Source organism: Dendrobates tinctorius, unplaced genomic scaffold, assembly GCF_039654945.1.
Source record: "Dendrobates tinctorius isolate UK_male_01 unplaced genomic scaffold, ASM3965494v1 ptg000089l, whole genome shotgun sequence".
NCBI classification, from domain to species: domain Eukaryota; kingdom Metazoa; phylum Chordata; class Amphibia; order Anura; family Dendrobatidae; genus Dendrobates; species Dendrobates tinctorius.
The window spans coordinates 1,406,483-1,428,302 of NW_027361757.1; the positions used below are offsets into that span (position 1 = coordinate 1,406,483).

At 43.8% G+C, this 21,820-nt stretch overlaps 1 protein-coding gene across 2 annotated transcripts; it reads left to right on the top strand.

Moving 5' to 3' along the window:
* The first annotated feature begins 752 nt into the window (after window positions 1-752).
* On the top strand, window positions 753-21,355 carry FBXL15 (F-box and leucine rich repeat protein 15). 2 transcript variants are annotated; one of them, XM_073585762.1, is made up of 5 exons: window positions 753-904; window positions 4,781-4,850; window positions 5,744-5,903; window positions 16,090-16,592; window positions 20,679-21,355. In XM_073585762.1, the coding sequence occupies exons 2-5, from the start codon at window positions 4,825-4,827 to the stop codon at window positions 20,866-20,868; spliced, it is 879 nt and encodes a 292-aa protein (XP_073441863.1). In that variant the 5' UTR covers window positions 753-904; window positions 4,781-4,824; the 3' UTR covers window positions 20,869-21,355. The 2 variants fall into 2 exon arrangements, with proteins under 2 accessions (XP_073441863.1, XP_073441864.1); XM_073585763.1 differs by having other exon boundaries at window positions 870-950.
* The last annotated feature ends 465 nt before the right edge of the window (window positions 21,356-21,820 follow it).

Consider the following 21,820-nt stretch of genomic DNA (forward strand, 5'->3'; position numbering starts at 1 on the left):
CCGGCAGGCCGGCACAGACCACTGGCAGGCCGGCACAGACCACCGGAGCCTGCACAGACCACCGGCAGGCCGGCACAGACCACCGGCAGGCCGGCACAGACCCCCGGCAGGCCGGCACAGACCCCCCGGCAGGCCGGCACAGACCCCCGAAAGGCCCGTACAGACCCCAGAGAGGCTGTACAAGGCAAAAATAGGGTTTTTCTTATTCCGATACCGGAAGTCCCATAGACTTGAATGGGACTTCCGGTATCGGAATCGGCGATACCCGATATTTTTTTTAGATCGGCCGATACCATCCGATACGATACTTTTAAGTATCGGACGGTATCGCTCAACACTAGTAGAAGGAGGATATTCAATCCTGCCCCATCGGTGGTGTGCTCCCTAGGGACGGCAATGGGGAACAAGGAAAAACACTTTATCACAAAAGCATTTTAAGGAATGTTGTCCTGTTGCTGTGCCTTTAAGAAACCTAAAGGCGAGGCAAAACCGCACACAGTGGGAACACTACCATAAGCGTGTCTGTGTAGGCAGCTCATGTGGAGCTTTGTGGGGACACAACCAGGACCCGATACTGGGCTCATTACACAGGAACCTGAAAGCACCACACTGCAGGCGGCACACCTGAGGAGAGTCTCTCCTGTATCTACAAGCATCTCCCCCCGTGTACTAATCGCCACCATTATACAAGTAATCTACCCCGTGCACGACACCGCAGCAGCACCATGCGTATACTGACAGGCTCCATCCCTGACATGACTTCCGCCTCTACCAAGGTGGCGGGACGCCGGTTCCTGACGTTCTAATTGCGCGACCGGCGACGGAATTACGTCATTTGCCGTTGCCATGGGAAACCGGCAGATTTGACAGCGGAGCGGACGACTAGAGGAGGTGTTGGCTGAAGGTGGGGAGCGGTCGCCGGGTGTGGCAGCTGTGTGTGCGGCGCGGAGGTCTGTGATCTGTCCGGTGTGGTCCGTCCCAGAGCGCATGTGTCAGATATAGGGCAGGTGTCCTGTATGGCGGCGTTACATGTCAGCGTGCCATGCCGGACTATATGTCATGGGGTGTAGCGGCTCTATAGATGTATTATGGTGGAAATCATGGCGTGTGCTGATAGTACGGCTCTGTAGGACCCCTGTAGCCCCTCTCATGGGCGTACATAAAATGCAAGGGGCTCCATAGCAAAAGTATTAATTGCCCCTCTCCCTAATACATCCTTATTAGACGTGTATTTGTGCACATACCCAGGAATTGTACCCGCAGTGAGGCCCCTTAGTGTTCTCACCCACAGGACCCCCGTCATGGCTATTATGGAGTATGATGCCAAGCACACGGAGTATATATTACCCCCACAAGTTCTGAGCACGAAGCCCCCACAGCCATCACTGTTATACCCACACACACACACTCATTGTCCACCCCCCCACACACACACTATCATTCCACACACACTATCATTCCACACACACTATCATTGTCCATCCCCCCCCACACACACACACTATCATTGTCCACCCCCCCCCCACACACACACACACACTATCATTGTCTACCACACACACACACACACACACTATCATTGTCTACCACACACACACACACACACACTATCATTGTCTACCACACACACACACACACTATCATTGTCTACCACACACACACACACACTATCATTGTCTACCACACACACACACACACACACTATCATTGTCCACCCCACACACACACACTATCATTGTCCACCCCACACACACACACTATCATTGTCCACCACACACACACACACACACACACACTATCATTGTCCACCCCACACACACACACACACTATCATTGTCCACCACACACACATACACACACTATCATTGTCCAACACACACACACACACTATCATTCCACACACACACACTATCATTGTCCACCCCCCACACACACACTATCATTGTCCACCCCCACACACACACTATCGTCCACCCCCACACACAGTCATTGTCCACCCCCCACGCATACAGTATCATTGTCCACCCCGCTACACACACACTATCATTGTCCTCCACCTACACGCATACAGTATCATTGTCCCCCCACACACAGTATCATTGTTCACCCCCCACACACACACAGTATCATTGTCCCCCCACACACACACACAGTATCATTGTTCACCCCCCACACACACATACATGCAGTATCATTTCCATCCCCCTACACACACACACGGTATCATTGTCCATCCCCCTACACACACACACACACGGTATCATTGTCCATCCCCCTACACACACACACACACACACACACACGGTATCATTGTCCATCCCCCTACACACACACACACACGGTATCATTGTCCATCCCCCTACACACACACACACGGTATCATTGTCCATCCCCCTACACACGGTATCATTGTCCATCCCCCTACACACGGTATCATTGTCCATCCCCCTACACACACACACGGTATCATTGTCCATCCCCCTACACACGGTATCATTGTCCATCCCCCTACACACGGTATCATTGTCCATCCCCCTACACACGGTATCATTGTCCATCCCCCTACACACGGTATCATTGTCCATCCCCCTACACACGGTATCATTGTCCATCCCCCTACACACGGTATCATTGTCCATCTCCCTACATACGGTATCATTGTTCACCCCCCACACACACGGTATCACTGCCACCCCCCCACACACATACAGCATCACTTTCCACCTCCCCTACATACAGCATCACTTTCCACCTCCCCTACACACACAGTATCATTGTCCACCCCCCCACACATACATACAGTGTCTTTGTCCACCCCCCATACACAGTATCATTGTCCACCCCCACCCCCCCACACACATGGTATCATTGTCCAACCCCCATACACAGTATCATTGTCCACCCCCACCCCCCCACACACGGTATCATTGTCCACTCCCCCCACACATGGACTTTTTGGGTTTATAGCAGCTTCTCAGAAGAATGGCTGTTGTATATAAAATATAAAGTGGGCTAAACTATTTTTTATCTGTAGAAGTCAGACCCCCCAACAAAATCATGAGAACGTCGTTCTGGAAACCTAAGAATGTGATCTGTCTTGAATGGAGCAGCGGTGTGACCTGCGCCCCATTCATTGTCGAAGGGACTGCTGGAAATAGTCAAAATGTACTCCGTTTTCTTTGACAGTCCCATAGACCATGATTGAAGGAGAGGCCGAGCTTGTGCACCTCTGCTCCATTCAAGACGGGACTCCAGGTCTATGGATAGAGGATAACTTGTGATTTTGGGAAAACCCTTTTAAAGGGAATTATGTTATTTATAAGCCCTTTCCTCAAATACTGGCTATGTTCTCATAAATGTGCGAGCTTGAACAATTATAAAGAGTTTGTCTTCCAAACTGATTCTGGAGATGACAGCCCAATGCGCTGCTTATTGGCCTGGCCAGTACTATAGATTGGCTCCTATTAAAGAGAACAGGAGCTGACGTGCAGCAGCCACTAAGCAGTGGAACTGCCCGATACTGTGCTGTACAATGTGATCAGTGGGGGTGCCAGGGTCTTGACCCCATTATCTTAAAGCAATAACCAATTTCATGGATTGATCATCAATATATATAAAAATGTACCTTTGCTTGTTTTATTTACTTTTAATTGCCCCTTTTGGACAAAAATGAAGGCTAAACGATGACAAATCTATTTCATTCTATTAGTACTTAATGCGAAAAAAAGACCCACAATGTAATTTAAGAAGATGGAATATCGGAAGACCCCATAATACAAAATATTGTGGTCCTTAAAGGCAAAAATTGGAAAATGGCTTGGAGCCTAAAAGGTTAATGACTGAGCCGGAGTGGATGTTTGTGTAGTAACCTTTTGCTCTGATTGTTTTATTCAGTGCTGTGGTCACATGTATCCCGGTGGCCACTGTGCAGCATGTACTGTCAGGAATCGATCCCATCTGGAAATGTAAGCTCACACGGGTCTATCGGACTGTTCCTGAACATTTCCTCTTTGTCAGGAGTTATTTTTCTGTAGTGTGTCTGGTTAATAGTGAGAGAGAATCACCTCTTTTTGGAAGGCGGCTCCTAAGCTTAATTGGGGTTGGAGGAACTAGCGGGAACAGGTCCTACGAAGCCTAAGACTGGAAGCCGGTATGGAGAAGGCACTATGATGATAGTGATCACGGTCGATGTTGTGTTTCTTTTCTGCTGCTCAGTTATTTGTATGTGGTTTTTTGCAACTTTTTCCAATAATATCTGTTCTATAATGAAATATGATGGCACTGAATGAGTTGTGGAACTGGAAACAAAGCCGGATCCTCTTGTTACATGGTGTGGGTCCCATTGTTGGAGGAGAGACTGTAGAGAATGTCCCCCGTTATCCACTGACTGCAAGACCACGTTCAGGAGGAGCAGCTCGTCGCCCCTACATCCATTCATCTTTTTCTGGCCGCGGTCTTGATCTTGGATAAGCTGCATTGGAGGTGTCTGGTAGCTACTCGTTTCCTCTGCCGAAAAAAAAGGATTGAAATGTTCAATTTAGCCGGCGATCGTTTTCTGTCGTTTGCTGTTTTAAAATTTTATTATGCCCGATAGAAGACTTCGACTGAAAATTATATATGATAATGTGACGTTGTGTACAAGTCATTGGCTAGACGAGCTTAGAGAGAGTAAACTCGGGAGGTCAGCTCGTGGTGACAAGAATGGGATCGGCTTAGAAATGATAAGGAAGGGTATAAAACTGAAATAAATTAATCGAATCGATGTTGTGTTTTTCTGTAGCCGGCAAGCATTGTACACATCGTAGATTTCCAATTACCTTTAAGATGGCCAAGGACAAGATGAATGGCAGGTAAGTTGATTGGTTTCCATCTAGTGGTCTTCCGGTTTCTTTCCTCGAGCCTTTTTCTAATACTCTACTTGCCTAACGTTGCTTCTAGACTATGGAAAATGGATTCACATCTAATTTCCAGATAAGTCATACATGTCTGGCCACCTGAAAATGGAGCTTCACCTTTGAAGTCGTTTTAGAGCTTGTTCTTACTTACCTTGTAAAAGTTGGTCAGATCACCAAGTTCCAAACAATATGTATATTTACTGGTGCTGCTACCGATATCACTGATTAGGTATGTACTGCAGGGACGTTCGACTACAAAATAGGTCCCATGACAACAAGGATCGAAGCTGATGCTGCCAATCGGCCCACTAATAAAAATGTGATTCAGTGTCCAAATAATACAACGCTTCATAGTGGAGGAGATGTAGGAGTGCGTCCCTAAGTGCAGTTCGCTATAAAAAAAAAGCTCTGTATTTGACTTTTCCCTGGTCCACCAATCAAATACCATGTAATTTTGTTTTTAATTATTTATTTAGCTATTCGGGTTAAACAAAGCTAGACAAGTTTATTAAATGTAGGACTTGTGAAATTATATATCTACCGGACATTTATCTATTCTGAGGGTTCTGGCTGTGAATCTGCTGTGCTTGGCTGATAACATTTTGTGGTTCCTTTTGAGATGTGTGTGTAAAAATCCGACAGCATACACATGGTCTGTGTGCTGTCCGATTTTTTTTGTTTTCCCTTTTACTGCATTGCACATTACACACATGAAGAATTCAAAGGGAAGTGCCATCTGTATCTAAAAATTAAGAAACAGTCTATGTACGGTACCTTCTACTTTATGTGAATGCATAGCATTACCCAGATAATAATTAATGAGTGCTTCCTCTCCTCTTGCTCGACAGCCTGCACCTGCTAGATCTGCCTTGGGAAGATGTGCTGGTTCCTCATATTCTTCCCTACCTACCCTTGAGGAACATAATAAGTCTGCAGAGGGTCGGTAAAGCGTTCCAGTCTTTAATCCAGCTCTATCTGGCCAATTGTCGCAACTTCGACTCCACTCAGGTAAATTATTAACTGTTTGGGCCTCTTTTTAACAAAACGGTCTAAGGCCAGTTTCACATGTAGTCGGGGTTTGCTACTCAGTGACCAGTCCAGATGTCATCGGCCACGTGAAAACGGCCGTACAGTAATACTCAATAATAATATTATTACTATTGCAAATAATCAGAGCATAGCTTTTCATTTTTTTCTTCCACAGTTTATATCTATTAACATTCCTATATCTTCACAACACTTGTCTGTAAACTATGTTCAAATCTACTGATACCTAATATAAGCAGTTTCCTGATGGTGTATGTACAGTGCCTACAAGTAGTATTCAACCCCCTGCAGATTTAGCAGGTTTACACATTCGGAATTAACTTGGCATTGTGACATTTGGACTGTAGATCAGCCTGGAAGTGTGAAATGCACTGCAGCAAAAAAGAATGTTATTTCTTTGTTTAATTTTTTTTTAAATTGTGAAAAGTTTATTCAGAGGGTCATTTATTATTCAACCCCTCAAACCACCAGAATTCTGTTTGGTTCCCCTAAAGTATTAAGAAGTATTTCAGGCACAAAGAACAATGAGCTTCACATGTTTGGATTAATTATCTCTTTTTCCAGCCTTTTCTGACTATTTAAGACCCTCCCCAAACTTGTGAACAGCACTCGTATATGGTCAACATGGGAAAGACAAAGGAGCATTCCAAGGCCATCAGAGACAAGATCGTGGAGGGTCACAAGGCTGGCAAGGGGTACAAAACCCTTTCCAAGGAGTTGGGCCTACCTGTCTCCACTGTTGGGAGCATCATCCGGAAGTGGAAGGCTTATGGAACTACTGTTAGCCTTCCACGGCCTGGACCACCTTTGAAAGTTTCCTCCCGTGCCGAGGCCAGGCTTGTCCGAAGAGTCAAGGCTAAGCCAAGGACAACAAGGAAGGAGCTCCGGGAAGATCTCATGGCAGTGGGGACATTGGTTTCAGTCAATACCATAAGTAACGTACTCCACCGCAATGGTCTCCGTTCCAGACGAACCCGTAAGGTACCTTTACTTTCAAAGCGTCATGTCAAGGCTCGTCTACAGTTTGCTCATGATCACTTGGAGGACTCTGAGACAGACTGGTTCAAGGTTCTCTGGTCTGATGAGACCAAGATCGAGATCTTTGGTGCCAACCACACACGTGACGTTTGGAGACTGGATGGCACTGCATACGTCCCCAAGAATACCATCCCTACAGTCAAGCATGGTGGTGGCAGCATCATGCTGTGGGGCTGTTTCTCAGCCAAGGGGCCTGGCCATCTGGTCCGCATCCATGGGAAGATGGATAGCACGGCCTACCTGGAGATTTTGGCCAAGAACCTCCGCTCCTCCATCAAGGATCTTAAGATGGGTCGTCATTTCATCTTCCAACAAGACAACGACCCAAAGCACACAGCCAAGAAAACCAAGGCCTGGTTCAAGAGGCAAAAAATCAAGGTGTTGGAGTGGCCTAGTCAGTCTCCTGACCTTAACCCAATTGAAAACTTGTGGAAGGAGCTCAAGATTAAAGTCCACATGAGACACCCAAAGAACGTAGATAACTTGGAGAAGATCTGCATGGAGGAGTGGGCCAAGATAACTCCAGAGACCTGTGCCGGCCTGATCAGCTCATATAAAAGACGATTATTAGCTGTAATTGCAAACAAGGGTTATTCCACAAAATATTAAACCTAGGGGTTGAATAATAATTGACCCACACTTTTATGTTTAAAATTTATTAAAATTTAACTGAGCAACATAACTTTTTGGTTTGTAAGATTTATGCATCTGTTAATAAATCCTGCTCTTGTGTGAAGTTTGAAGGCTCTAACTTATTTGCATCTTATCAAACCTGCTAAATCTGCATGGGGTTGAATACTACTTGTAGGCACTGTATGTGTGTGTGTATATGTATATGTGTGTGTGTGTGTATATATATATATATATATATATATATATATATATGTATATATATATTCCAGCCCCAGCCGTACTGACAATTCTTTATTAAAGAATGGGTCATTGATAGGAGACAGTGATTTTTTATTTCTGATAGATTCAGCAGTACCGTGTTATTTCTGTATACAGCACAAGTGATCAGATGATCGAAGGTTCAGGTCCCCTAAGCGAACTAACAGGTGCAGCAAAGTGCAAATGGAAAGTGAAAAGTTAAAACATAAATTTTTTTTTTAAAAATAAAATATAAAAGTTCAAATCAACCTCCTTTGACCTATTAAAAATAAATAAAAAATACCCATCTGATATTGTTCCATCTGTAAATCCCAATCTATCAAAATATAAAATTAATTAATTTGTGAAAACAGAATTAGGCACGAGTAGTTGAAATCGAGCAATGTTTGCTGGTTCCCACCTCAATATGCCTCCTTAGGATCTCTGTAGGGTGGTGCACTCACATAGGTAATGTCAAGGTAAATCATAAGGAATTGAAAGAATTGGAGCACTCACCCAGATCCTTCTTGTTGTCCAATTTTATTCCATGGTGAAATGTGACATCAAACCATATTACACTGCGGAGTGCAGGTGAGAGAGCCTGACGGACTACGGCTGTTTCGTGCTTGCGTAGCGCTTCTACGGGTCCATGTCAGGCTCTCTCATCTGCATAGCTCTCCTGATACCTGCACTCCGCACTGTAATATGGTTTGATGTCACATTTCACCATGGAATAAAATTGGACATCAAGAAGGATCTGGGTGAGTGCTCCAGTGCTTTCAATTTCTTCTGATTTACCTTAATAAAATTAATTACGGTAACCCGATTTGTAAACGGTGTAATGGTAAAAAGTAGTTCTAAACCTCAGAATTACGGATTCTGCAAAATAACAGGTGATTTAAAACAATAAAGATTGTTTGTCATCAACCAAAAATTGCAAGCGTTAACTGGTTTCGGAAAATGGTGGCTCAAGCAGAAGATTTATTTTTAATTATTTAGTTTTTCTTACAAATTTAAAAAAATTTTTTTGCCACTTAAAGGGGTTATCCGGCCTTAGGCTACAAGTCTGCAGTCACAATTGTAAAGATTACAAACGTGTATAGTATTTTTTTTTTTTTTTTTTTTTATTCTTAACGGGGTTGTCCGGTCTCAGAGTGACTGCAGATTTGTGAATTAACCCCCCCCCCCCCCCCCCAGTGTGTGCACAGCACACTCTGAGGATTCTCTGGCATCGGGAGCAGGCGGACACGTGACCATAAGTATGTGATTTTCACACTTCCGAGCACGTTTCGACTAGACTTGTCCACCCGCCCTCAATACACTGGCACTGAGTGAGGCGACAGTTACGCTCCTGGTACCGGAGAACCCTCACAGTGCGAGGTGTGTGCGCTGTGAGGATCCACAAGTCTGCAGTCACTTTAAAGGGAATCTGTCACCCCTTTTTTCGAATGAGTTGCCGGCACCAACATCAGGGGCTTATCTACAGCATTCTGTAATGTTGTAAATTAGCCTCCATGTAACCTGAAAGATAAGAAAAAAAAAAAGAGATTATACTGACCGGGGGGGGGGGGGGGGTTGGACCGATCCAATGGATGTCGCGGTCCTGTTCGGCGCCTCCCATCTTCATGCGATGCCATCCTCTTCTTTCCTTTCTGTTGTGGCTCTGGCACCTGTGCATTGCACCTGCGCCGGAGCCACGACAGGGAGAAAAGAGGACTGCATCGTATGAAGATGGGAGGCGCCGGATCGGACCAGACTTCCCCCCCCCCCCCCAGGTGAGTATAATCTAAAGGCCCCTTTACATTTAGCGATGCACCAGCGATCCCAACCACTATACGACCCGGTCAGGATCGCTGGTGCATTGCTAAATGGTCGCTAGTGAGCTGCCACACAGGCAGATCTCACCAGCTATGTAGCGATGCTCGGCGGTCGTACTTACCTTTCAGACGAAGCGATGACCGCTGTCTTCCGCCCGCGTCCATAGCTCGCTTGTCGGCGCCAGCAGGAAGCCGACGACGAGAAATGAACGTGGACGATCTCGCGCGATCAGCAATAGCCAGCGTGGGAGCCAGTCGGAGGTAAGTATCACATGTAGCGATATCGCTGCTGCGTCACAAAATCGGTGACGCTTTAGCGATATCGCTATGTGTAAAGCCCCCTTTACTCCTTTTTCTCATCTTTCAGGTTACATCGGGGGCTTATCTTCAGCATTACAGAATGTTGTAGATAAGCCCCTGATGTCGGTGCCGGCAGCTCATATTCGATAAAAGGGGTGACAGATTCCCTTTAAGAGCGGGAAAATCCCAGAATTGCATTTTTTTTTCCACTTTCTGTGATAAAATGAATAGTGTGATTCCAATATACATCTTGTCCCGAAATAATAATAACCAAGCTCTTGTAGGATTATGTTGATGGGAAAGAAAAAAGGTTATGACTCTTGAGAGGGGGGAAACAGTGCAAAAAAGGCAAATGGCCATGTGAGGAAGGGGTTAATGTTCCCCAATCAACTATGAATGGTATTACTATTATTTAAAAGTGGAAGTGATTCGGAACCGCAGCAACTGAGCCATAAAGTGGAGACACTGGGAAAGGACAGAGAAGGGATATATACAGTATATGTAATAATTATTATTGTATAGAATATATATTTTTTGCATTATTTATATTCAGGGTGCAGCCAGATACATCGTTGGCCTTTGTAAATTTGGGTGTCTGTCCTCATGGGGTGCACTTACATAGTGCTGGGCAGCCCGTCAGTATTAGCCTGTAAGTCAGACACTGTGCATTACCTGTGTGTGACCAGCGCACTATACAAGCCGCTCTTGTGCAATTTAATACTAAGCAATCACCCCCTCCATGATTTGGTAGGCTGCGAGTGGTTGTCTCATCAGTATTGTGCACCTGTGTTACCACCATCTCTACTCTATGGGTTTGCTGCATCCTGATTGCATTAGTTCTGAGACTTGGGCCGGTAAACACTGCTGCCCCCTTTTTTTGCTGTGTTATCCGTTGCAGGCTTCCATCTTTGTGAGATCAATTTGGGAAAGACTTTTTTTTTTTCTATTCCAGCAGGACTGTGCCACAGTGCACATAGCAGGATCCATTCAGATATGGTTGGGTGAGTATAATCTGGACGAGCTTCACTGCCCCGCACAGAGCCCTCACCTTAACTCCATTGAACACCTTTGGGTTGGATTATAACAAAGATTACAAGCCAGGCCCTGTAGTCTAACATCAGTGTCTGACCATACTTCAAAACTTTTAAAAACAAAAAGATGGAAAACACAAGTGGGTGCAGTAAACTCTGTTAAAGCTAGGGGGCGCTGTATATGCTACTCAGAATATGCATGTGGGCGTGTGTCTGAATGCCCTGGATAAAGCCTGTATGTGTCCTGGCTGTGTGGAATAGGACCTGTAGTGAGGTCATGACCATGTGATCCATACCTCACTTGTGGGTGTGGTCACGTATCATATAGTGTGACTGAGGTCGGGTCACATGGTGTTCTGTGTTTTGATCCTGAGTGGTCAGAGTGCAAGGTCCTGGAAGGCCTGTGTGTTTGGAAGTGTCTGGGATTGAACTTCCTGAAGAGCACATGGAAAGGCCCGGACCTGGTAGAGTCTGTGACGGCTCTGTGTAGGGACGCTACTGCCTGGCTGTTGGTCTGAAACTGTAGACAGCCTAGAGAACATGGCACTGTCTGGAACAGTGATCCCAGTGCGGCCGCTTCCCTGATAACCCGTGAGGGATAAACTGAGAGTAACGCTGACCAGGGTCAGTAAGAGACTTTAGGCCCCGATACATGCTTCAATGTCCCAGCGCTTCCACCAACGATCCGACGTGGATGGGATCGCTGGGACATAGTTAGCTGATCGCTGGTGAGCTGTCACATAGACAGCCCCACCAGTGATTAGGACCAGCGAGCACGCTGTTATCCAAGGTAAACAGCAGGTATGTAAGAGCCGCACAGCTTTTAGAAACCCGCTGTTTACATTGGAAACCAGCTCCCAGCGTCGCTGATCGTTGGTCTCTCGCTGCTACGCGCAGCCATGCGTGCTGGCCAGCGGGAGACCAACGATCAAAAAATGGCCCAGGACGTTCGAGCGTGATCAGCGATACCGGGCAAGGGGGGGCGGTCGCTGATGCATGTCACAAACAGCGATATCGCTGGCGATCTCGCTGTGTGTGACGGGGCCTTTTGTATGCTTTATGTGGTAACGATGCATGTTAATGGACGTTGTACTGGAAGCTACACGCTATTATGTTCATGAAGAGCGGTTTAGGCTGTTGTCTAATAAACCGAATGAACTATTTAACCCAGCGTGTTCCCGTGTATGCCTCAAAGACCGGCAAAGTGAGTAAATCCCCATCCACTCATTTGGTGGATCTCTACAATCCCCATAGTACATTCCCCCCATCATAGTATGATGCCCCCTTGGTGTACATACACACAGCTCTGCTACATCAATACACACAGTTTTGCAACATCAATACACATACAGTTCTGCTATATTAATACACCCACATATCTGCTATATCACTAAACTCACAGCTCTGCTACTTCAACACAATTACATACACGGCTCTACTAGATCATTACACGCACACACACAGGCAGCCCTGCTACATCAATACACAATATATACACATGGATCTGCTACATCATTTCATATATACACAGCTCTGGCTACATTAGTAGATACAAAAAACACAGGGTTCTACTACAGCAGTACACACTCGCCTCTGCTACACCAATATATAAATAACTGCTACATCAATACACGCATCCTCACATACCTCTGCTACATCACTACATAAATATACAGCTCTGCTACATCAATACAAACACATCCACACAAAGCTTTGCTGCATCGATACAATTGTGTTGCTACACACACACACACGTTACCTGTTTCCCGTCCCTCTTCACTGTCGGTGATGTGACCAGATACCCAAACATCCTGGTAGGACCTTGCCTTTGGTCTGCGCAATGACTGAGTGGTGGAGGAACTTGGAAGGACCTTTTTGGTCTCTTTCCCCCACCGTTCTATTCAGCTGCATCGGTGAACTTAGCTGAGGTCGGGACACTGCTTGGGACAGGTTTGCTGGATTTGGGACAGTTTGGGTAGGCATAGAATACTGTTCTGGATGAATGGGAAACCATTCTCACAGACGCATCAAAATTATGTAGAAAGCCTTCTCAGAAGAGGTGAAGGTATTTAGACTGCAACTGTATTGCCTATTGATTTAGAATGCGATGTCATAAAATCTCATGTCTGTGTCCTAATGCTTTTGTCTATATAAGCACAACATCCTGGCTGCCAGCACCGACCACTAGATGGAGCTTACTTTTAATACTGAGTTCACTGTAAGCTGTGCGCTCCCTCTAGTGGTGACTGCATGACACCAGGATGTTGTGTTTTGTCTGCGTAGCGGATTTTTACCTGTATCAGGTAAGTTTCCATCCAGTAAATGTATGTATGGTGAAATTAATCCATGCACAATTTTGAATCTATTAATTAAAAAAAAATATCAAGGATTTATATTCATGCAAAATCCACTGTATGAGAAAATTGAGAAAATTTGCGTCTTCACTATTTTAAAATTATTAACATTTTTGAACGAATGCAAACTGACCATGATTTTGTGTCATGCAATAAATTCATCTCAAGGTCTCCCCTTGTAGATGAGGCAGATGTAGAAAAAATGTCAGGAAAGGAATTAAGTTCCCGCTAAAGGATCAATTGTGTGATATGAAGCAATCAATGTAATTTCACTCGGATTCATTCTCCTCTTAGTCAATAGTTATTCAGTACGGTAATTGAAATGACCAGGGTAGGAAATATCCATCATCCTCGCAGTCACGAGTTATCAATGAAGACGTTGTAAGGGCCCGACACCTCGACGTGGGATCGGAGCCGAGACAGCGACCTTTCATATACTGAGCAGTAGGTGGCACGGCTGGGTGACAGATGATGTTACCAAGATGACAAAGCCTGTTAGATAATAGAGAAATCCAATTTCATACAAGGAGCTTAGATTCTGGAAATATCCAACAAGCAAATCAATAATTGCTGCTCAGTGCAATATATTTTTTGATATATTTCATGATAAATGGCCAATAAATAGGAAGTTAGTATTTCTATTTGCGGTGTGGATTTCAGGTATACATATGTGGTAATTGGATTACTAGGGTATTACTGACTGTTCTTCATTGGCTAGCCAATGCCTGTACAAGTGTAACCTTCAAGTTTTGATTAGCCATTAGCTCAACTTTATTCAGATTGCACTGTGTTCATAGAAATCCGCACTTAGTCTGGCTATCTTAGTAAGTGATGGCATTTCACTTAGATCACGTTACTTAAAGAGATTCTGTCGTCAGGTTTTGCCACACAATCTGAGAGCAGCATGGTGTAGGGGCCGAGACTATTATTCCAGTGCTGTGTCAGTTACCGGGCTGCTTGCTGTAGTCTTTATAAAATCACTGATTTATCAGCAGGAGATTCACTTGAAGACTTGTGAACCTGCTGCCGTGTAGTCCTCCATATTCATAGCCTCTGTATAACCCCGCCTTCACCACTGATTGGCAGGCTGTGCACAGTGGACACAGAAAGCTGCCAATCAGTGGTGTGGGCGGGGTTATACAGCGCTCCGCATTCAAGAGAACTGCTAGATCTGCAGCAGATAAAACTGTTTTTTATAAAAACTACAGCAAGGAACCCAGTAAGTGACACATTGCTTGTATTTGGGTCTATGCCCCTACATCATGCTGCTGTCAGATGGGGAAAAAAACCTGGGGCAGATTCCCTTTAGTGACTGCTGAGGATCTGACCTCTGGTATACTCCCTAATCTGCAGAATGCAGCCCCTTAATTCTCTGAATTGGTGGGGGTCCTGGTGACTGGACCCACAGCTCTCAATAAGTAATGGCATATCCTTGCAAAATTCCTTCACTTTCCAACAGTTTAGATGGCCATACACAATAGATGAATTGTTGACTGATCCCCATGACCATCTAATGTATAAGGTGATGTCTACTATTCTTCGATGGCATATATGGGGCAAAGAAGGTGGGAATGTTGGATTTCTAAATGTCTAATCCTTCAGTACATGAAGAGGATATGTTGCCTCCAGAGGTATCCGGCAGCGGCTTGCTCCCCTCTCCTTATTGAGAGCCAAGGTCCGAAGGAATAGCTTTAGTCTGTGTGCACACGTAAGCGTTTTTTCGTGTGTTCTTTTTTTTTTAAGCGTTTTTACCGGAAAAAACGCTTACAAGAAGCATCCCATTCACTTTAATGAATTCTGCACTTTTTGTGCGTATTGATGCGTTTTTTCCACGTAAAAAACGCAGCATGCTCATTAATTTTGCGGAAAAATCTGCATTTCTAACTATTTTCTATGAGACTGGGGCCGTGCGGAAAAAAACGCATAAAAAATGCGCGTTTTCTGGGAAGGAGTCCGGTTTTGTGTCAGGAATTTTCTGCATACGTGTTGCACATACCCTGACAGCTACAGTTTGCCCAACATCTATCTAAAGGACACACTTGCCACCCAGCTCAATCCCGTGTATCAAATTTACGGATATCAGAGATAGTCTGCCCTAATCCCTGTGTAAAGCATCGCTCCCTGTGCTGAATTTCATTATCAAGCTGGAGAATTCCTCTATACAGATACCAGGGTGGATAAAGACACTGGATGAAGAGGAAAGCTAGTAATAGAGCCACATTGTGGTCAGATGCTGTGCATGAGTATAATAGTGACATTTATTAAATAACCTCTTCAAATAGGAAGAGAACAGCCTCCATGGGGACCTCTAATCTAGAAGTCAAATGGACCCTTAAAAGAGCCGTGGCCCATGACTTGGGATATAAAGCCAAACCTAAGTAATCTCCAAATGGAAAATCACTCCATATACTGTTTCAGGGTCTTGCCCATCATCAGTGCAAAACAGGAGACTAGTTGTCTTGGACAAAGCTCTGGGGGGGGTATAGTTTCTCCTTGAGGAGAGCGCCAAGTCTGGTGAGGGACATTTCTAGGCCAGGCAGTGGTTCTTGGGGAGAAAAGTATGCAAACAGCCACTTCAAAGAGGAAGAAAGTGGGGTCTCTACTGCCACCTATTGAAGGTAGGAGTCCTAGCAGATAATATCAACAGTTTTTTTAAAGAGTAAAATTGTGGGATTTAGCCATGTTGTTGGCAGCAGTCTGTGTATACATGTCTGACCTTTTCACTTTTCTCTACCAGCTTGGCTCACAGTTACCCAAGAGTGCTTTTTCCAGCATGCTCAGACACAACTCAGTGTTACAGAAACTGGACCTACGAAGTTGTTCTGACTGGTTGACAGATAAGGAGCTGCTCCCAGTCATTGGGCAGAACCACCATCTCCTCGATATCAATCTGAACAGCTGCGTCCAGCTGAGCCGTCAGTCGTTGGTGTCCGTCTCGCTCAGCTGTCCCCACCTCCGGAATATCTGCCTCGGCCACTGTGAATGGGTGGACTGTCTTTCCCTCCGCAGTCTGGCTGACCACTGTAAACATTTGGAAGCGGTTGACCTGACTGCTTGTCGTCAACTGAAGGACGATGCAATATGTTACTTGGTGAAGAAGAGCCCGCAAATGAAATCTCTCTCGCTAGCTGTGAACGCCAACATTAGTGATGCCGCCGTGGAAGAAACTGCTAAAAACTGCAGGGACTTGGAGCACCTTGACTTGACTGGATGTCTGCGTGTCAAAAATGAATCCATTAGGTAACCATGATTTTATACAATTACTGGCACATTACACCGAATTGCCGCTTTATTAGAGACACCTGCCTGTACGTAAATCACACACTACCTGCCTGTTAGATTGTAGGCCCATAGCAAAAAAGAGAAAAGAAAAATAGTTCTGGATAAACCCTTTAAGGCTCATTGAAATAACCAAGAATCATCCCATGTAGCAGCAATTACTTGTAGAATAAGAAAGCTGCTCATTCAGCTGGTGATTGGATCTTCGTTATTGGTAGCTCATCAATAGATGTACAAGGGATATGCTGCTGGTAGCATTTATTTCTTATGCTTACTATATAGCGCCATCTTATGCCACAGCGCCGTACAGATATTGTTATCGCTGTCCCCATTCTGCTGAAACCCCCACAAACTTGGGGAGACCTTACAAACTCCTTTCAGATGTTCTGCTTGGCTCGATATAAACCGAGGACCCCAGTGCTCCTAGTCTGCAGTGCTAACCACTGAGCCACCGTGCTGCCCATACTGCCCTATGGGGACAGAGCGATAGTCTTAATGATCATTCTGTTTCCATCAGTATCTGTCAGCAGTGTAAACAGGCCAATGAATGAGTGCTGATTTGACTTGCATGTTTGGTGCTTGTTAACAGTATAGATAGTACCAGACACAATAGGAAACCTTAAAGGGGACCTGTCAGTCGATTCGTGCTGCCCAAACCATGGGTAAATTGAATCCGAGCCTGGCTGCTCAAAGCGTTTCAGAAAATACATAGTTTAAAGGTTCTTCCTGCAACACTCTAATTGATTTACAGGTCTCTCCCATATTTGTACTGCAGCGATGCAGTAACAGATTAGATTGTCCTCAGTGCAAATCAATATAACCACAGGAAAAAAATACAGGCGTTTGTCCCATTTGAAACCATGGTTCCAAGACAGGACCATAGGGAGATTCCAAATTGGTCTGGTGCCTCCCTGGTTGGCCGAAGATTGACACATCTCTCCTGCGTCTGTACATTGGGAGAGACATGTCAGTCAACTGCAGGTTGAAGCTGGCCAGGGATAGTGCTGGACTAGCCTTGTCACTAGTGGAAACCCACACAACCGCAGAGGGAACATGTTGTCTGTGCTAACCACTGCACAGCCATATGGCATGTGATGAAACATGGCACCATTCAACGTAGTATAAGAAGCATATAGTGGTCACAGTCATAATCTGCCCTTATACATGAGGCCTTCATCTGCCCAGAACTCCATTAGGTGGGGTTACTTTAGAAAACAAAGAGCAGCTTCTGAATTTCTGATGTATGATGTACGGGGGGACACCTGTTAGAAATAAGCCCAAATTTGCCTGATGTAAAGCATTTAATTCCTTGTAACACTTTTTAAGTGGTTTGAGTCGTACAGTAACACATTGTGTGATTCCTACCCAGTGACAACGAGCTGGAGGCCAATTCTTCTGTATTTGCTTACAACGCAGTTTTGTGAAACCATTAAATAAGTAATCACAAGGAGTGTGGGTTTTATATCCGGCGTCCAGGCGACTATCCATTAATATTTTATATGATAACTTATTTACAGGACGGGTACTGTAATGAGTGATTTAGTTTTCATCACTTGGGAATCTGTATTTACTCACATTACTGAATATTTGTTACAATATAACATTTGTTATAACGACAAAGCTTAATACCAAAAAATATTCCACAGAACGGAGGTATTGCTAAAGATGGCAGAGTTTGGTTTATTATACAGGGTCTGAGGATGCATGACTGTAAATACAACCAGATCAATCCCCACGTATCGTGTAACAACAAGACCATCGTTCATCTGAGAAACTACTTATAAGCGACTTATGACAACTAGGTACAGAAGTCACATGTGGCAGCTGAATATATCTTGGGCTTCATTCAGACATCTGTTTTATTTCTTTTTGCATACTCATCAGTGAGCTGGGTCCAATTTACATCCATTTTTGTATGTAAAAAAATGTTTACGTTTTGGAGATTTCCCTCCTTTTAGACCAGGGGTGTCTCTCTCCTATGTTATAAAATACCATCAAAATAGGTGAAAATTCAAAGTTTATTAATAAAAACAAGTATACCTTAAACAGAGCCCCCCCCCCCAATAAAGTAAGGGTGAAACGCGCATTGGGCTGCCAGGACCACATGCTACATTAGCTTGACAATCATGTAGTTTTGCCACCAGGGCTTTGCTTGGCATGTACTGTAATAGTCCCACTTATCTATAAGGTCATATTGGGTTACAATGTAGTTGTTATATGTAAAATAGACATTTTACATATATTAATATAATGTGCTCTGATTAAGATATATTTGTTTTTAAATTGTTTAATTTAATAAACTTTGAATTTTAAGGGACTTCATGTACCTATTTTGATTTTGGTGGTATTCTATGATGGAGGTGTGTCTTTGGTTATGTGATATGGAGACTGATTCTCTTATGTTGGTAGTCCTTTCCTATGTAATGTTTACAGCAAAGCTTCAGTGTATCCTATGTGATGTATATAGCAGTCTCCGCAACTTCTATGTGACAATTATACAGCAGTGTCTCCCTGTCTTCTGTATGATCTATACAGCAGTTACAGTGGTTGTTTTTTGCTCTATATACAGCAGTCTTAGTGTTTCCTATGTGATGTGTATACAGCAGTCTCGATGTCTCCTATGTGGTGTATTCTGCAGAACCCTCCCCCGCTGCTTGAGTTCGATGTTACCTGAGCACTGATAAAATTCCCACTGTGACACATCCAGTGTACTATGCATATGTGTTTGGAACCACTTACTGTTGTGAGCCATTTTTTTTTTTTTTTTTTTACAAAACTTATCACAAAGAATCAACTGTGCTCTAGACTAGCTGGCGTAAATCTGGCAAAGTATTTGTGAGTACCAACATCATTACCACCTAACATCACACGTCTCGCCAAAGAAAAGCAGCTCCAGCTATCACATTAGAGATTAAACCCTTAACCCCTGGAGTTTTTTTTTTAGTTTTTCGCGTTCTCGTTTTTTGCTCCCCTTCTCAGAGCCATAATTTTTTTATTTTTCCGTCAATATGGCCATGTGAGGGCTTGTTTTTTTGCGGGACGAGTTGTACTTTTGAACGACACCACTGGGTTTTACCATGTCGTGTACTAGAAAACAGGAAAAAAAAATCCAAGTGGGGTGAAATTGCAAAAAAAAAAATGCAATCCCACACTTGTTTTGTTTTGGCTTTTTTTTTTACTAGGTTCACTAAATGCTAAAACTGACCTGCCATTATGATTCTCCAGGTCATTATGAGTTCAGAGACACCAAACTTGTCTAGGTTCTTTTTTTTTTTATCTAAGTGGTGAAAGAAAATTCCAAACTTTGTTAAAAAAAAATAAAATAAAAAAAACCACCATTTTCCGTTACCCGTAGCGTCTCCATTTTTCTTGATTTCGGGTTGGGTAAGGGCTTATTTTTGCATGCTGAGCTGACATTTTTAATGATACCATTCTGGCTCAGATACGATCTTTTGATTGCGCATTATTGTATTTTAATGCAATGTCGCGGTGGCCAAAAAAACGTAATTCTGTTTTGATTTTTTTCTCTCTACGCCATTTAGCGATCAGGTTAATCCTTTTTTTTTTTTTATTGACCGGGCGATTCTGAATGCGGCAATCCCAAATATTTGTATGTGTGATTTTTTTTTTTTTTTTTTTTTTTTGAATTGGGTAAAAGGGGGGTTATTTGAGCTTTCATAGTTTTCTTTTTTTTTTTTTATATATTTTTAAACTTTTTTTCTTTTTAACTTTTGGCATGCTTCAATAGTCTCCATGGTAGACTAGAAGCTTCCACAACCCGATCGGCTCTGCTACCTAGAGGCGATGCTCAGATTGTCTCTATATAGCAGAATTACTTGCTATGAGCGCCAACCACTGGGTATTTCTATGCATGCACAGTTAGTACTGTAAAATACAAGTTTTTTTTTGTCTGAAAAATGCGCTCATTTACATTGTGATGGATTGTACCCTAATTGTCCAGTTTCTCACAAGATTTATAGTAATGGTTTACTTTATTTTCATTTGTTTAAAGTGAAATATTCTTATGTTTTTTTTTCCCCTCTACAGGATTCTTGCCGAGTATTGTGCCAAGCTGAAATCACTGAAAGTAAAGCATTGCCATAATGTGACAGAATCTAGTCTAGGAATCTTGAGGAAAAGAGACGTTGCCTTGGATGTGGAGCCCCCCTTACAGCGAGCGTTAGTTCTCTTGCAGGACGTTGTTGGATTTGCACCATTTATTAATCTTCAAATATAGCAGTATTTGCACAGCTAGGCCACCCGTTATCTCATTTACCCCAAGACCCATCACACTACCACGCCGGCACAGTCTGCAGCCAGGCTTTACAGCAGCAGTAAACATTTTAAAAGGTGCTGTGAGGACGGAGAACATTACTTTGAGGCTGGAGGCAGCGGAGATTTACTGCCATAATTCAACAGGAGGTTGATGGTGATTATTAGCACATTAAGATCTTTGATTTGTTGACCTTTTACGGAGCAGGGAACAGCAGCCTGCCCCGCCGGTGACACCACGGATGGTTTTATTTATTACTGCCGAGCAAGATCAGACATATTTACACAGTATCATTCACTCCAGCTAACTTTATGCAGCGAATGAAGCATGGCCTGGCCGCTGACTACACCGTCAGGATAGAGTATTAATATGGATAAACTGTTTGGTGAAGATATTTTGTTCTTAATGATAATGTTAAATATGAGTTAATAAAATGAAAGGATTATGTGAAGCCCAAGTGTGGATTGTTTACATTGTAACAAATGACAGAATTAGGGTATGTGCACATGGTGCGGATTCTGCTGCGGATCCGCAGTGTTTCTGGTCCTGCGGGTCCGCAGCAGATTTAGGTGCGTTGTACAGTACCATTGTTTTCAATGGTAAACTGGAAAACGCTGTGCACATGCTGCGAATTTTTCCGCAGGGCTGTGGAGTCGTGGAGTCGGAGTCGGTGCTCATTTTGGTGGAGTCGGAGTTGGAGTCGGTATAAAATGGACCGACTCCGACTCCTAAAATATATAATAAATTGGGTACAGTAATTCAATGCAGAATATGCTGAATATTTTTTCATAGGAGTTTGGGAAAGTTATGAAATGTCCTATAAATGGCTGTTCTATTCCTGTTCTAAGGCTACATTCACACACAGCGTTTTTCCTGTGTTTTTTGAGGATACGTTTTTCAGCTGCAAAAGCAGATC

Bases quoted from the DNA above. Each gene is read 5' to 3' on its own strand.
- FBXL15 (XM_073585762.1), top strand. From the start codon at position 4,825: ATGGCCAAGGACAAGATGAATGGCAG. The intron at 4,851-5,743 runs GTAAGTTGATTG...CTTGCTCGACAG, and splicing joins AAGGACAAGATGAATGGCAG to CCTGCACCTGCTAGATCTGC. The intron at 16,593-20,678 runs GTAACCATGATT...TCCCCTCTACAG, and splicing joins GTCAAAAATGAATCCATTAG to GATTCTTGCCGAGTATTGTG.